The sequence below is a fragment of the Rhinopithecus bieti genome, unplaced genomic scaffold (genome assembly GCF_001698545.2).
Source record: "Rhinopithecus bieti isolate Rb0 unplaced genomic scaffold, ASM169854v2 scaffold_17939, whole genome shotgun sequence".
Classification (NCBI taxonomy): domain Eukaryota; kingdom Metazoa; phylum Chordata; class Mammalia; order Primates; family Cercopithecidae; genus Rhinopithecus; species Rhinopithecus bieti.
In genome coordinates, this window is record NW_016809446.1 from 136,029 (window position 1) to 149,404 (window position 13,376).

The 13,376-nt window shown below is 36.1% G+C and overlaps 1 protein-coding gene across 6 annotated transcripts in view; it reads left to right on the top strand.

The window, feature by feature from the left end:
- Nucleotides 1–12,718, top strand: part of CREB1 (cAMP responsive element binding protein 1) — an 81,184-nt gene extending 68,466 nt beyond the window's left edge. For 3 of the 6 annotated variants that reach the window (XM_017889372.1, XM_017889369.1, XM_017889370.1), the window contains one exon: nt 4,130–5,165. In XM_017889372.1, the coding sequence (XP_017744861.1) occupies nt 4,130–4,274 (145 nt within the window). In that variant the 3' untranslated portion in view covers nt 4,275–5,165. Of the gene's footprint in view, nt 1–4,129 lie in introns of all 6 variants that reach the window. The other 3 variants (XM_017889368.1, XM_017889371.1, XR_001888645.1) reach the window with 2 other exon arrangements.
- Nucleotides 12,719–13,376: the final 658 nt, after the last annotated feature.

Here is a 13,376-nt window from a genome sequence, read left to right on the forward strand (position 1 = left end):
ACAAAAAAGTTTCAGATATATTTTCTTCAAATATTTTTCCATCCTGTCCTCCCTCTTCTTCTGAGATTACGGTTATAAATATGTTAGGATGTTGGAGACTGTCACACAGCTTTTTGTTGTTCTGTCTTCAAGTTCACTGATTCTTTCCTCAGCTGTGTCAGTTTTACTTACGAGTACATCAGACATACTCTTTATCTCCATTTCCATTTGATTCCTTTTCATAACTTCCATGCCACTGCTGAAATAACCCATCTGATCTCACATGTTATCCACCATTCCTATTAGAACCTTTAGCATATTAGTCATACTTTAGCATATCAGTCGTACTTACTTAAAATTTGTATCAAGGCCGGGTGCGGTGGCTCATGCCTGTAATCCCAGCACTTTGGGAGGCTGAGGCAGGAGGATAGCTTGAGTCCAGGAATTCAAGACCTGTTTGGAAAACATAGCAAGACACTGTCTCTACAAAAAATAATAAAATAAATTAGCTGGTCATGGTGGTACCTGCCTGTGGTCCCAGCTACTTGGGAGGTTGAGACGGGAAGATCACTTGAGCCTGGGAGGTCAAGGCTGCAGTGAGCCCTCATTGTGCCACTGCACTCCAACCTGGGCAGCAGAGCAAGACCCCATCTCAAAATAAAATGAAAATAGAAGCAAATGCTACTTTTTTTGTTGTTGTTTTTGTTTGAGACGGAGTCTCACTCTGTCACCCAGGCTGGAGTGCAGTGACCAGATCTCAGCTCACTGCAAGCTCTGCCTCCCAGGTTTACGCCATTCTCCTGCCTCAGCCTCCCGAGTAAAATGCTACTTTTTTTTGAATCGATAGGCTACATGAGGATGAAGACATCAATGGAATTGCAGTATACTACCATTTGGAGTTACCTAAAAATAATAATAGCTAACACATCTTCAACATTCTAGGCATTATATATTGTGTGCTTTACATATATTAACTCATTCGATCCTCACAAGCTTTTTGTTTTGTTTTTTTTTTTTGAAACGGAAACTCTATCACCCAGGCTGGAGTGCAGTGGTGCTATCTTGGCTCACTGCAACCTCTGCCTTCTGGGTTTAAGAAGTTTTCCTACCTCAGCTTCCCAAGTAGCTGGGATTACAAGCACCTGCCACCATCCCTAGCTAGTTTTTGTATTTTTAGTAGAGAGAGAGTTTCGCCATGTTGGCCAGGCTGGTCTCAAACTCCTGGCCTCAAGTGATCTGCCTGCCTCAGCCTCCCAAAGTGCTGGGAGCTGGGATTACAGGGGTGAGCCACCGCACCAGTCCTCACAAACCTTTTGAGGTAGAAAATATTACCATGTCTTTTTTACAGTCAGAAAATGAAGATTTAAGTAACAAGATTGTGGCCCTTGACCACACAGAGCTAAAAAAATAATTTACTGGTTTAGATTGAGTAACTTGCTAAAGAATAATTTTTAATTATTTTTTATCTGTTAGATTTTTAAAATAATTTTATTTTTAATCATGGTAAAAAATATAACAAAATTTACCATCTTAATCAGTTTTAAGTATACAGTTCAGTGGTGTTAAGTACATTCACATTGTGGTGCAGCAGATTTCCAGAACTTGTTCATCTTGCAAAACTGAAACTCTATACCCATTAAACAACAGCTCCCCATTTCCTCATTCCCCCAAGCCCCTGGCAGCCACCAATCTAAGTCCTATTTCTGTGAATATCATTGACTTTAGAGGCCTCATAAGAGAAATCATACAATATTTGTCTTTTTGAGACTAGCTTGTGTTAGCATAATGCCCTCAAGGTTCATCTGTGTTTTAGCATGCAGAGGGCCTTCCTAAGTCTGAATAATATTAATATTACATTGTATGTATATACCACATTTTGCTTACCACTCATCTGCTGATGGACATTTGGGCTGCTTCCACCTCTTGGCTATTGTGAATAATGCTGCAATGAACACAGGTGTTTAGATATCTCTTTGAGACCTTGCTTTCAATTCTTTTGGATATGTAGGGAAAAGTAGAATTGCTGGATCATATAGTAAATTTTGTTTTTAATTTTTTGAGGAACCTCCATTCCATTTTCCATAGCAGCTGCACCATTTTACATTCCCACCGACAGTATGCAAGAGTTCCAGTTTCCTCACATCCTCATCAACAACTGGTATTTTCTGCTAGTGGTGGTTTTTGATAGTAGCCATCCTAATGGTTGTGAGGTGATAACTAGTGGTTTTGATTTGCATTTCCCTAATGATTAGTGATGTTGAGCATCTTTTTTTTTTTTTTTCCCTGAGATGGAGTCTTGCTCTGTTGCCCAGGCTAGAGTGCAGTGGTGCAATCTCGGCTTACTGCAACTTCTGCCTCCCGGGTTTAAGCGATTCTCCTGCCTCAGCCTCCCAAGTAGCTGGGACTGCAGGCACCCGCCACCATGCCCAGCTAATTTTGTATTTTAGTAGAGATGGGGTTTCACCATGTTGGCCAGGCTGGTCTTGAACTCGTGATCCACCTGCCTCGGCCTCCCAAAGTGCTGGGATTACAGCCATGAGCCACCACGCCCGGTCTATGTTGAGCATCTTTTTATAGGCCATTTATATATCTCTAGAGAAATCTATGTTCAAGTCCCTATGCCCATTTTTTAAATTGGGTTATCTTGCTGTTGAGTTCAAAAGTTTGTTATATATTCTAGATTTTTTTTTTTTTCCTTTATTTTGAGACAGCATCTTACTAGCTGTCTCCCAAGCTGTGGTATAGCAGCATGATCATGGCTCACTGCAGCCTTGACTTCCCAGCCTCCAACCTCAGCTTCCTGAGTAGCTGAGACTACAGGCACACACCACCTAACTAATTTTTAATTGAGAACAGGGTCTTGGTTTGTCGCGCAGGCTGGAATGCAGGTGGCAGGATCATGGCTCACTGCAACCTAAGACCTCCTGAGTTCAAGCAGTCCTCCCACCTCAGCTTCCTAAGCAGCTGGGACTACAGGCATGTGCCACCACACCTGGCTAGATTTTTAAAATATTTTTTGTAGAGACAAGGTCTCACTATATTGCCCAGCCTGGTCTTGAACACGAGTTCAAGAGATTCTCCCACCTCAGCCTCCCAAAGTGCTGGGATTATAGGCATGAGCCATACACCTTGCCTATTCTATATCTTAACCCCTTAGCAGATACATGATTTGCAGATATTTCTTCTCATTCTGTAGGTTGCCTTTTTACTATTTATTGTGTCTTTTGGTGTGCAGAAGTTTTTTAGTTTGATATAGTCCTATTTGTCTATTTTGCTTTTGTTACCTCTGCTTTTGCTATTGTATTTAAGACATCACTGCCAAATCCAATATCAGAGAGTGTTTTCTTCTAGAAGTTTTATAGTTTTAGGTCTTATGTTTAGGTCTTTGATCTATTTTGAGTTAATATTTGTGTATGACATAAGGTGAGGTCCAACCTCATTCTTTTGCAGTGGATATCCAGGTTTCCCAGCACCATTTATTGAAGAGACTGTTAGATTTTTTAAATGCCCTGAAATGATTAGTTTGTAAGATTTTCTATTTAAAGGATTATTACACATTGAAATTTAGCTTTAATGTTTTCTTAGTTGTTGATATGGATAGAAGTTCAAGTTTTGCAGGAATTATGCAGAATATCTTAAGAGTGAGAGGTGTAATTTTTAAGTGGTCATTTAGGTCTTATTTGTTTATGGAGTTGTTTGTTTTGAGATGGAGTCTTACTCTTGTCACTCAGGCTGGAGTGCAGTGGCGACTACAGCCTCTGCCTCCCAGGTTCAAGCGATGCCCGTACCTCAGCCTTCCAAGTAGCTGGGACTACAGGCACGCGCCGCTAATTTTTGTGTTTTTAGTAGAGAGGGGTTTCGCCATGTTGGCCAGGCTGATCTTGAACTCCTGACCTCAGGTGATCCCCCCCCCCCGCCTTGGCCCCCCAAAGTGCTGGGATTACAGGCATGAGCTACAACGCCTGGCCAGATTAAAATTTTTAATATATGGTAATTTCCAAGTCATTCTGTGTATCTTTTGCAATTCTTAATATATACTAAAATGTTGGTTGCTGTGAGCTATTTCTTTAAAAAAGAAAAAAAAAAGGTAATCCAAAATAAATATGTGGAAATCATTTGCATTATTTTTCCCGTCCTCTTTTGCTTGTAGGGAAGCAGCTCGAGAGTGTCGTAGAAAGAAGAAAGAATATGTGAAATGTTTAGAAAACAGAGTGGCAGTGCTTGAAAATCAAAACAAGACATTGATTGAGGAGCTAAAAGCACTTAAGGACCTTTACTGCCACAAATCAGATTAATTTGGGATTTAAATTTTCACCTGTTAAGGTGGAAAATGGACTGGCTTGGCCACAACCTGAAAGACAAAATAAACATTTTATTTTCTAAACATTTCTTTTTTTCTATGCGCAAAACTGCCTGAAAGCAACTACAGAATTTCATTCATTTGTGCTTTTGCATTAAACTGTGAATGTTCCAACACCTGCCTCCACTTCTCCCCTCAAGAAATTTTCAACGCCAGGAATCATGAAGAGACTTCTGCTTTTCAACCCCCACCCTCCTCAAGAAGTAATAATTTGTTTACTTGTAAATTGATGGGAGAAATGAGGAAAAGAGAATCTTTTTTAAAATAATTTCAAGGTTTGTGCTGAGCTCCTTGATTGCCTTAGGGACAGAATTACCCCAGCCTCTTGAGCTGAAGTAATGTGTGGGCCGCATGCATAAAGTAAGTAAGGTGCAATGAAGAAGTGTTGATTGCCAAATTGATATGTTTTCACATTCTCATTGTGAATTATGTAAAACTGTTAAGAGACATATCCTCTAAAAAGAACTTTAGTATGGTATTGAAGGAATTAGAAATGAATTTGGAGTGCTTTCTATGTATGTTCTCTTCTTCAATACTGAAAATTTGTCCTTGGTTCTTAAAAGCATTCTGTACTAATACAGCTTTTCCATAGGGCAGTTGTTGCTTCTTAATTCAGTTCTGTATGTGTTCAACATTTTTGAATACATTAAAAGAAGTAACCAGCTGAATGAAAAAGCATGGTATTTGAATTTTAAATCAAAGTAAATAAAAGTACAAAGCATATTTTAGTTAGTACTAAATTCTTAGTAAAATGCTGATCAGTAAACCAATCCCTTGAGTTATATAACAAGATTTTAAATAAATGTTATTGTCCTCACCTTCAAAATATTTATATTGTCACTCATTTACATAAAAGATATTTCTAATTTACTGTTGCCCATTGCACTTACATTATACCACCACCAAGAAAGCCTTCAAGATGTCAAATAAAGCAGTGATATATATTTGTTTATGAAATGTTACATGTTGTCAAAAAATACTGATTTTAAATCTTTTCCATATTAACAATTTAACAGAGAATCTCTACTGAATTTTTTAAATGAAAGAAGTTGTAAGGATATAAAAAGTACAGTGTTAGATGTGCACAAGGAAAGTTATTTTCAGACATATTTGAATGACTGCTGTACTGCAATATTTGGATTGTCATTCTTACAAAACATTTTTTGTTCTCTTGTAAAAAGAGTAGTTATTAGTTCTGCTTTAGCTTTCCAATATGCTGTATAGCCTTTGTCATTTTATAATTTTAATTCCTGATTAAAAGTCTGTATTTGTGTATATCATACATTGTTTTCAATACCACTTTTAATTATTACTCATTTTATTCACTAAGCTCGATAAATCTAACAGTTACTCTTTAAAAAAAAAAAAAAGACTAAGGTGAATTTTAAAAATTGGAAACTGACATAATATTAGATTATAATTTCTCATTTGGGGCCGGGCGCAGTGGCTCACGCCTGTAATCCCAGCACTTTGGGAGGCCGAGGTGGGTGGATCACCTGAGGTTAGGAGTTCAAGACCAGCCCAGCCAACATGGTGAAACCCCATCTCTACTAAAAACAGAAAAATTAGCCGGGCCTGATGGCGGTCACCTGTAATCCCAGCTACTCGGGAGGTTGAGGCAGCAGAGTCGCTTGAACCTGGGAGGCAGAGGTTGCAGTGAGCCGAGATAGCACCATTGCACTCCAGCCTGGGTGACAAGAGTGAGACTCTGTCTCAAAAAATAAAAATAAAAAAATTTCTCATTTGGGAAGGAAATTCCTTTTAAAAAAGAGTTGAGACACTTAGAAAACTAATGTTTTTTATTTAGTCAAGAGTTATTTAAGAAAGTCAAGCTTGTTTAACAAAATATGAAGATTTAAGTGTTAATTGCTGGATCCATTTTTAAAAGTAAGATTTTAATTACATTTGTAAATGGTATATTTTGTTTGTAACAAACCATTGTCTTTTTTCAAGGATGAACAGAGTTTATGAAGGAGCATCATTCTAAGAATTGAGTGATGTAGTCTTTATGTTTGGACAGTTCACCAGATTCTCAAGAAGGCTTTCAAACAACTATAAAGTTTGATGTTTGTCCTGCTGAGCTAATGGGGAAAGTTATAGCATAAAAATTGTGTAACAGCATAGATATGTCATTTTTTAAAACTGGTTTAACAGAAATCAAGCAAAGTCACAATATGTTCACAAGTTGGAATTATTTATTGAGTCAAAATGTCGAATTGAACATTTTGAATGTCATAAGTGTTATAAATGAAAAATTGCCTGATGTTTAGCAGTTTGTATTCTCTAAAGTTTTTCAGAAGTTGAGGCTTTCTACTTAGTGGGAAGTTGGTGGCCCTCTTAGTCCCTGATAAATCAAGGCAATCACATTCATGTGAGCTGGATGAATTTATAAGTTATAAAGACCTTGTCCTTCATACCTTGAGGATGATTGCACTGGTTTTGAAGTCAGTTACCTAATGGTGAGGTGAGAAATGTATCCTGTTGCTAAATCTGTTTTAGACCTTTGGTGAGACTTGAAGATTTTGGTTTATAAAGATAAAAATCAAGCATCTTTTGTGCAGGTTTTTTCTTTTTTTAATGCAAGAATGGTGGGGAGGTTTGTTTGTAAGCATGAAACTTTGAGAATCTTTATTAAGAAAATGACATAATTTTTAAAAACCTTGTAGCCAATAACATATGTGGCCACATTACCAGTAATAAATCTTTTTCTCTTTATATTGGCCAAAAGGGAATAAAAATGTCATCATAGGAATTTGTATATATGCTACTGATTTGCCTAGAAAATAGCAAGTTTCGTATTGCTCACTTTGCAAATATAGGGCCATGTGGCACTTTTATCTATAGGACAGATTAACTCTAATAAAAATGAAGTGGGGAGGGGTTTATTTTTGATATATTACTCTTATGAGTTTTCAAGCTTTGATAGTGTTTAACTGAAAAGTGGCTTAGAAAGGGCTAGATCCAGTGTGTTCATTATTAAATAATTGCTATCAGATACAATTTTAAGTTCATTATTTTTCAAACTCAAGTACCATATTGGCAACCATAATATTGTCATAGGTGCTCTCTTCATTTAGATATTATTGGGGGGGTGGCATTTGTATATGTGTACATATATATATATATATATATATATACAGTATATAATCTAAAGCTCTGAGAGCTCTTAAGTCAGGAATGCTGAGTATTATAGTATATTGAGGTCAGATGAAATTTTACATTTTTGTGTGTTCTGTTGCATCCCTTCTGGTAGTTTCTATGACTGCATTACTCCAGCACTCAACAATTGATTTTATCTTCTAATTTTCTTCCAAGTATTTTATTTTTTATTAGTTTTCTTTGGCTTGATACTTTTAAATATGTTACTAGTCACTTGAAAGCATCTCCCCCAAAAGTATTTGGTTTTTATGATTTGTCTGTGGCAGCTATAACAGTGGTAAGAACATTTTGAAGATAGCTTTTAAAGGAACCACTGATTTTTTCAAAATCATCCTGGGGGAGGAATTTTGGCATTTCATTTGAGCAGGGATTTTGTCAGAAAATGTGTTTTGACGATAGGTCAGCAGCAGTGCTAGTCTCTGAAAGCACAATACCAGTCAGGCAGCCTATTCTATCAGATGTCATCTGGCTGAAGTTTGTCTCTCAGGACAAATCCCTACTATCATTTTGACCTTTTGGAGTGACATGTGGAATCATACAAAGGCTTAGGAGGAAATATGTTTGTTTAAACCATGATGCTTTTACTTACTTGAAGTGACTTCAATCTAGATTTCTTTTCATATTTAATAAGTTTTTAATTCTATGATCAGCTATAGTCAGCTGTTACCAGAAATTGGTCTCTGTTTATTTTGAAGATCACGGTTGCTTCATTTTGCAGGATTAAATAGGGCTAATATATCTTATAGTTAAGATCTTGAATTAAAGTGGGTTTTAGAATAGTGTTACATACCTTTTCAGTTATTTTCAAGAGGCTTTATTTTTGTTGCCTTTGTAGCCCTGAAAGCTATTGGTATATTTTTCCCCCATGGATCTAATAGAAAAGTTGTATATTTATTTGGAATATATTTACATTCTGTCCTTTGTAAATGTTTGGTGTAACTTGCACTTTTTAAAATGACCTAGTTTGGGTATTAGCAACTTAAGAAATTCCCTCATCAAGTAATTCTCAACTTTTAGTCTTTCTCCTCTCTTCAAATCATGTGACTTTTAAATGGAAGTTTTCATTAATTAAAATATTTTAGCACCTAAAAGCTAGCCTTAAAACAGCTGTAAAAGAACTTCAGGAAATTAGATCTGACTAGCCCAGTTAATTAAAAGACGGGCTCAAACCTTGTTTTATTCTTTTCATCTTGGATAAAGATTGAAGGGAAAATAACTCAAGTGAATAATATTTATTTTCAATTTTTAATGAGACTTTATCCTCATCACAACATTAATACTGTACATAGTATGCCAAAATGTCCACTAATTTGTCTAGAATAGTACAAGACTTTTTAGAGCAATTGTCTTCACAGAGACCACATGTAATCATTTTACTGAATTATTTTCATTTTTAATGGCTTTGTTAACATCAGAGAAATGCTGCCTAAATTTGACTGATTGCAGATGAGAAAGGAGAAAGTAAAGTGTGCATAGTAAGCCTGTAGGTGAAGAGTTGTGAGATAAATTTGTTCACTCAGTTGTACAAAGCACAACTAGAACTTTTTGTTGGGTGGCTTACATACATCTTGAATATTCTTAATGTAATAATGTTGACTATTAAGTTGACTACACAGTCACTGTATGTACTAGGAACTGGTTTCCTTGACATTGTAGAATCAATGGCTAGGAGAGGCATTAATCTTTGAGGGGCTGAACATATCATGAAGCTGAGTCAGTATGGAAAATTTTCAAATAAACAGGGTGCTGAAGTTCCATCTGTCTCATCTGCTTATGATAAGTTCTTATTGATTAGTGAATGTAGCTTAAGCCTTTGTATGTGTCCTCAGGGGGCAGACCGACTTTAAGAGGGACCAGATAACGTTTGAATGGAGGGATTATATTTCAGGTGTTTTAGCTTGAAATTTATTTTTTAAAAAAAGAAAATTTTAAAATATATAAATAAAATAGAACAAAGCCGGTGATGCAAGTTGATATTATAAACAGGCAGTTTTAGCACAGAAAGAAAATACTGACCTGTCTGCATTCTGGTACGGTGGGTGCAGGTCCCAGCTGGTTATGACATGATACATTTTTAATTATTCTCACCAGCAAGTAAAAGGAAAATGAACAATCTTCTGGAAATGTCTTTGAAAATTATCAAAGAGTAGGAAATTCACATTGGACCTAACATTACTTGCCTATAGAAGTATGGCATTTCCAAGTTTTTGTCTGAGAAGCATCTCAGAGATGTGAGAGTAAATCTGAGATAGTTTAAAAATTGGTAGGGAAGGAAGAAAATCTCTGCAAATAATGATTTTATGTTTGTTGGCCAAGTGAAATGATCTATCATTGTGTTTGGGAGGTTTTATTTTCTTATGTTTTTAAAATTAAATTGGTAAATGCTTTATAGATGTATTTTTATCCAAGTGCCACTCCAATTTGTGTATGTAATAAAATTATTTATATTAAAAGTGGGAAATAATTTGTCAACATTTTTTTGAGTATAGATTTATTAGGGGTGGCAAAGAAGAGTGCTAGTTAGCAGTTTTCCATGTAAAGTTGTCCTTGACTGATTTGTCCACATGTCAGTTGTAACTCCCCCACTCCCTACAAAAGGAATTATTTCTAACCCAGATGTATCACTTGAAACTTTTTAAAAGCAAAATAATCAGGGAAGTTCCTAGAAAGGTGTTTGGCTTTTGGTTTTCCTTGAGGACTGGGGTAAAGACTTTCCCCAAAACTGTCAGCACAAAACAGGGTATTGATTTTTAACTCTGATGTTTCTATTGGAGTTGAATAATAAATAAATAATGAGGGAAATACATTTCTAATAAAATTCCCTACATTCTAGAAACATCCCTGTTTTAATTTTTTTACCTAAATCTTTTTGTGCTTTATGTGTAAAGAAAAAAGTGTACTGAGTTACAATGCATTTTATTAACACTATGTACATAATAGCTGCTTTGTGTTCAGAATGGTAGCAGTTGCTTTGTATATTAAAGTGATCCTTGTGAATTTGTGAAATATTGTCATAAAGTGCTTTTTCTTACTGTAATCTTTGTGGTATCAACTGTCATAATGCTCTTTTTACACAAACATTTATGTGCAGTCACATAAACATGCTTTTAAAAACTCTGTAAGTCTCTTTTTTGGGAATGGGATCTCTTGATATTTTGTTGGGTTTTTTTGCTAGTAGAGTGAAGCCATGTTTTATTGGACTTAAAGTTACACACAAGCTTGTGACGGAAGGCAACAAAACTAATTCAGACAACAAGAACATATCTTCAGTTATTGGATCCCTAATTTTCAGGACAAAACCTGTTTTTCAATAAGATTGAACAGTGCCTGTTTGTGGATTTGGAGATGTTACTGTCAAGATGACCAATGGAGACATATGACCAGCTGTCTCTGATGTCATAAAACACGTGTTCACTGAAAGGACAATAAGAATATATGGCTTCTCAGGTCCCCTTGCAATTCGAAAAATCTGATCATATAAATTGGAAGGAAAGGGAAAGGGATATGGTTAATCTCTGCTTAAGATGTAAGAATAAAAAGACTATTAACTTCTGAAATAAGTTCTGAGACATCTGAAAATAAGCAGCTGCATATTCGTATGTTTCTTCACTGTCAAGATGTGTTCAAGCCTGCTACACCTGCCATTGTATTGGAAGGATTAATTTCATTTATTTTCTACAACAATGTTTACATAATTTATTGCACAAAATGAGACATTTTTGAGAGTGGTATTAATTACATGGGGGACAATAGGCATGAACCAGGGTTGTTCTGAGCATATCAGAATCTGAGGTCACCCTGCCATGTTCAGGTGCTTGGACCTTCAGGAAAAGATTGCCCATCTTCATTGTCATTTGACCAGGCACTGAAATGACAAGACCACATCCTTGAGAAGTCACATCCAAAGGGAAAATTCTGATCCATTTCTAGTTTTAGTGCTTCTCCACTGAAGATGTAACATATGTCTTTTACACTCTGGTTGCAAAACACAGGCCCAAGATAAAACACTTAACTTCTCCCCCAAATCTTCCTTCAGCTGGTTTTTCCATCCCGTAAGCGGTGCCACTATCCACCTGTTAAATTGTTTAGGGGAAACCTAGAAAAGCGCTGCCTTAATCAGTGTTATCCTCCCTCTTAACTGCATTCTGATTTCTCCACATCTTAAGTGCACTGACCAAACCGGACGAGAATTCTAACGGGCCTGACACCAAATGGAAAGGAAGGATAATGTCCAGGATTTGAATGCTATCCTTGCTTTTAATTAAGATGCAATTCACATAACAAAATAAACTTTTTAAGTGAACGATTAAGTGGTAGTACATCCACAATGGTGTGCAACCACCACTTCTATCTAGCTCCAAAACATTCTCGTCACTCCAAAATAAAGCCCCGTTACTCTCCATTTTCTCCTCCCCACTTGTCCCTGGCAACCACCAATCTGCTTCCTATTTCTATGGATTTACATCCAGGTATTTCATGTGAGAATCATACAATATGTGTGTTACTTTTTTGGTCTAGCTTCTTTAACATGTTGTTGAGGTTGATCCATTGTAGCATGTTTGCAGTACTTCATTCCTTTTTATAGCTAAGTATACTTTTTATAGTAAGTATACCATTGTGGATATATACCGTAAGTTTATTGATTCATCCAGTTGAGTTGTTTCTATCGTTTAATGTTCATAGTGCTGTTATGAATGTTCCTGTACAAGTATTTGAGTTCCTGTTTTCAATTATTTGGGGTATATACCTGGGAGTGGAGTTGCTGGGTCATATTGAAGTTGTACATTTAACTTTTTGAGGAACTGTCAAACTTTCCCTCAGCCACTGTACCATTTTACCTTCCACCATTGATGTATGAGGGTTCCAATTTCTCCACACCTTCACCAACACTTATTTTGCCATTTAAAAAATTGTAGCCATCCTCATGGGTGTGGTCTCTCATTGTGGTTTTGATTTGCATTTCCCTGATTACTAATGATGTAGAGCATCTTTTCTTGTGTTTGGCCACCTGTGTATCTTCTTTGGAGAAATGTCTGTTCAAGTCCTTTGTTCACTGAAATTTTATTGTTGGGTTCTAAGTTCCTTATATATTCTGGGTACTAGGCCCTTATAATTTTCACCTATAAATTTTTGCTTTATAATGTCCTCATTATTTTCAAACTTCATGAAATATGTACACTTGTAAAAAAAAAATGGAACATGCAAAAGGGCAAACTGTAAGCAGTTTCTGTGTTATGTTTTTCATGACAGTCTGTGCATATATACACAAATATAATGTATGTTCTCTCCTCCTCCCTCTCCCTTTCTTATACAAAAGGTAGCTACAAACAGTGGTTTATAAACAGCTGCCATTGTACAGATACAGTTTAACCAGTACCCTCTTTTGGGGACATTTGGCTGTTTGACATTTTTTACTGTTACAGATATACACAGGTTGGTAACTAGGTCTACACAAGTTATATCTCCAGGATACTGAGAAGTAAAAGTTATTTCTGAATTATGGTTTTCTTCATATTTGGATATTGTTTCCTAATTATTATTAGGTATCTGCTAAGCAATTTTTATTAAATTATGTTGATTACTATTTTTATGTCAAACTTTACAGTCTAGGCATTTTTTTCTGGAATTAAAATTAGAAGTGGCACAGACTAATAAGGCTTTCCTTTTCTCATCTCTGTTAATACTGTTTTCTTTCTAATCTCATCCTCAGAAATAATTGTTCTTAGCAAAGAAACAAGTTTTCAATATGCCATCTTTTCTAGTGTTACTAAATGTTTAACTCCTCTCTGGTTGTAGAAGGAAATACAGGTGTAACATGATTTTAGAGCAGAAAGAGCTAACAATTAAATCTTCAAGTTGGGCCTTGTGCAGTGGCTCA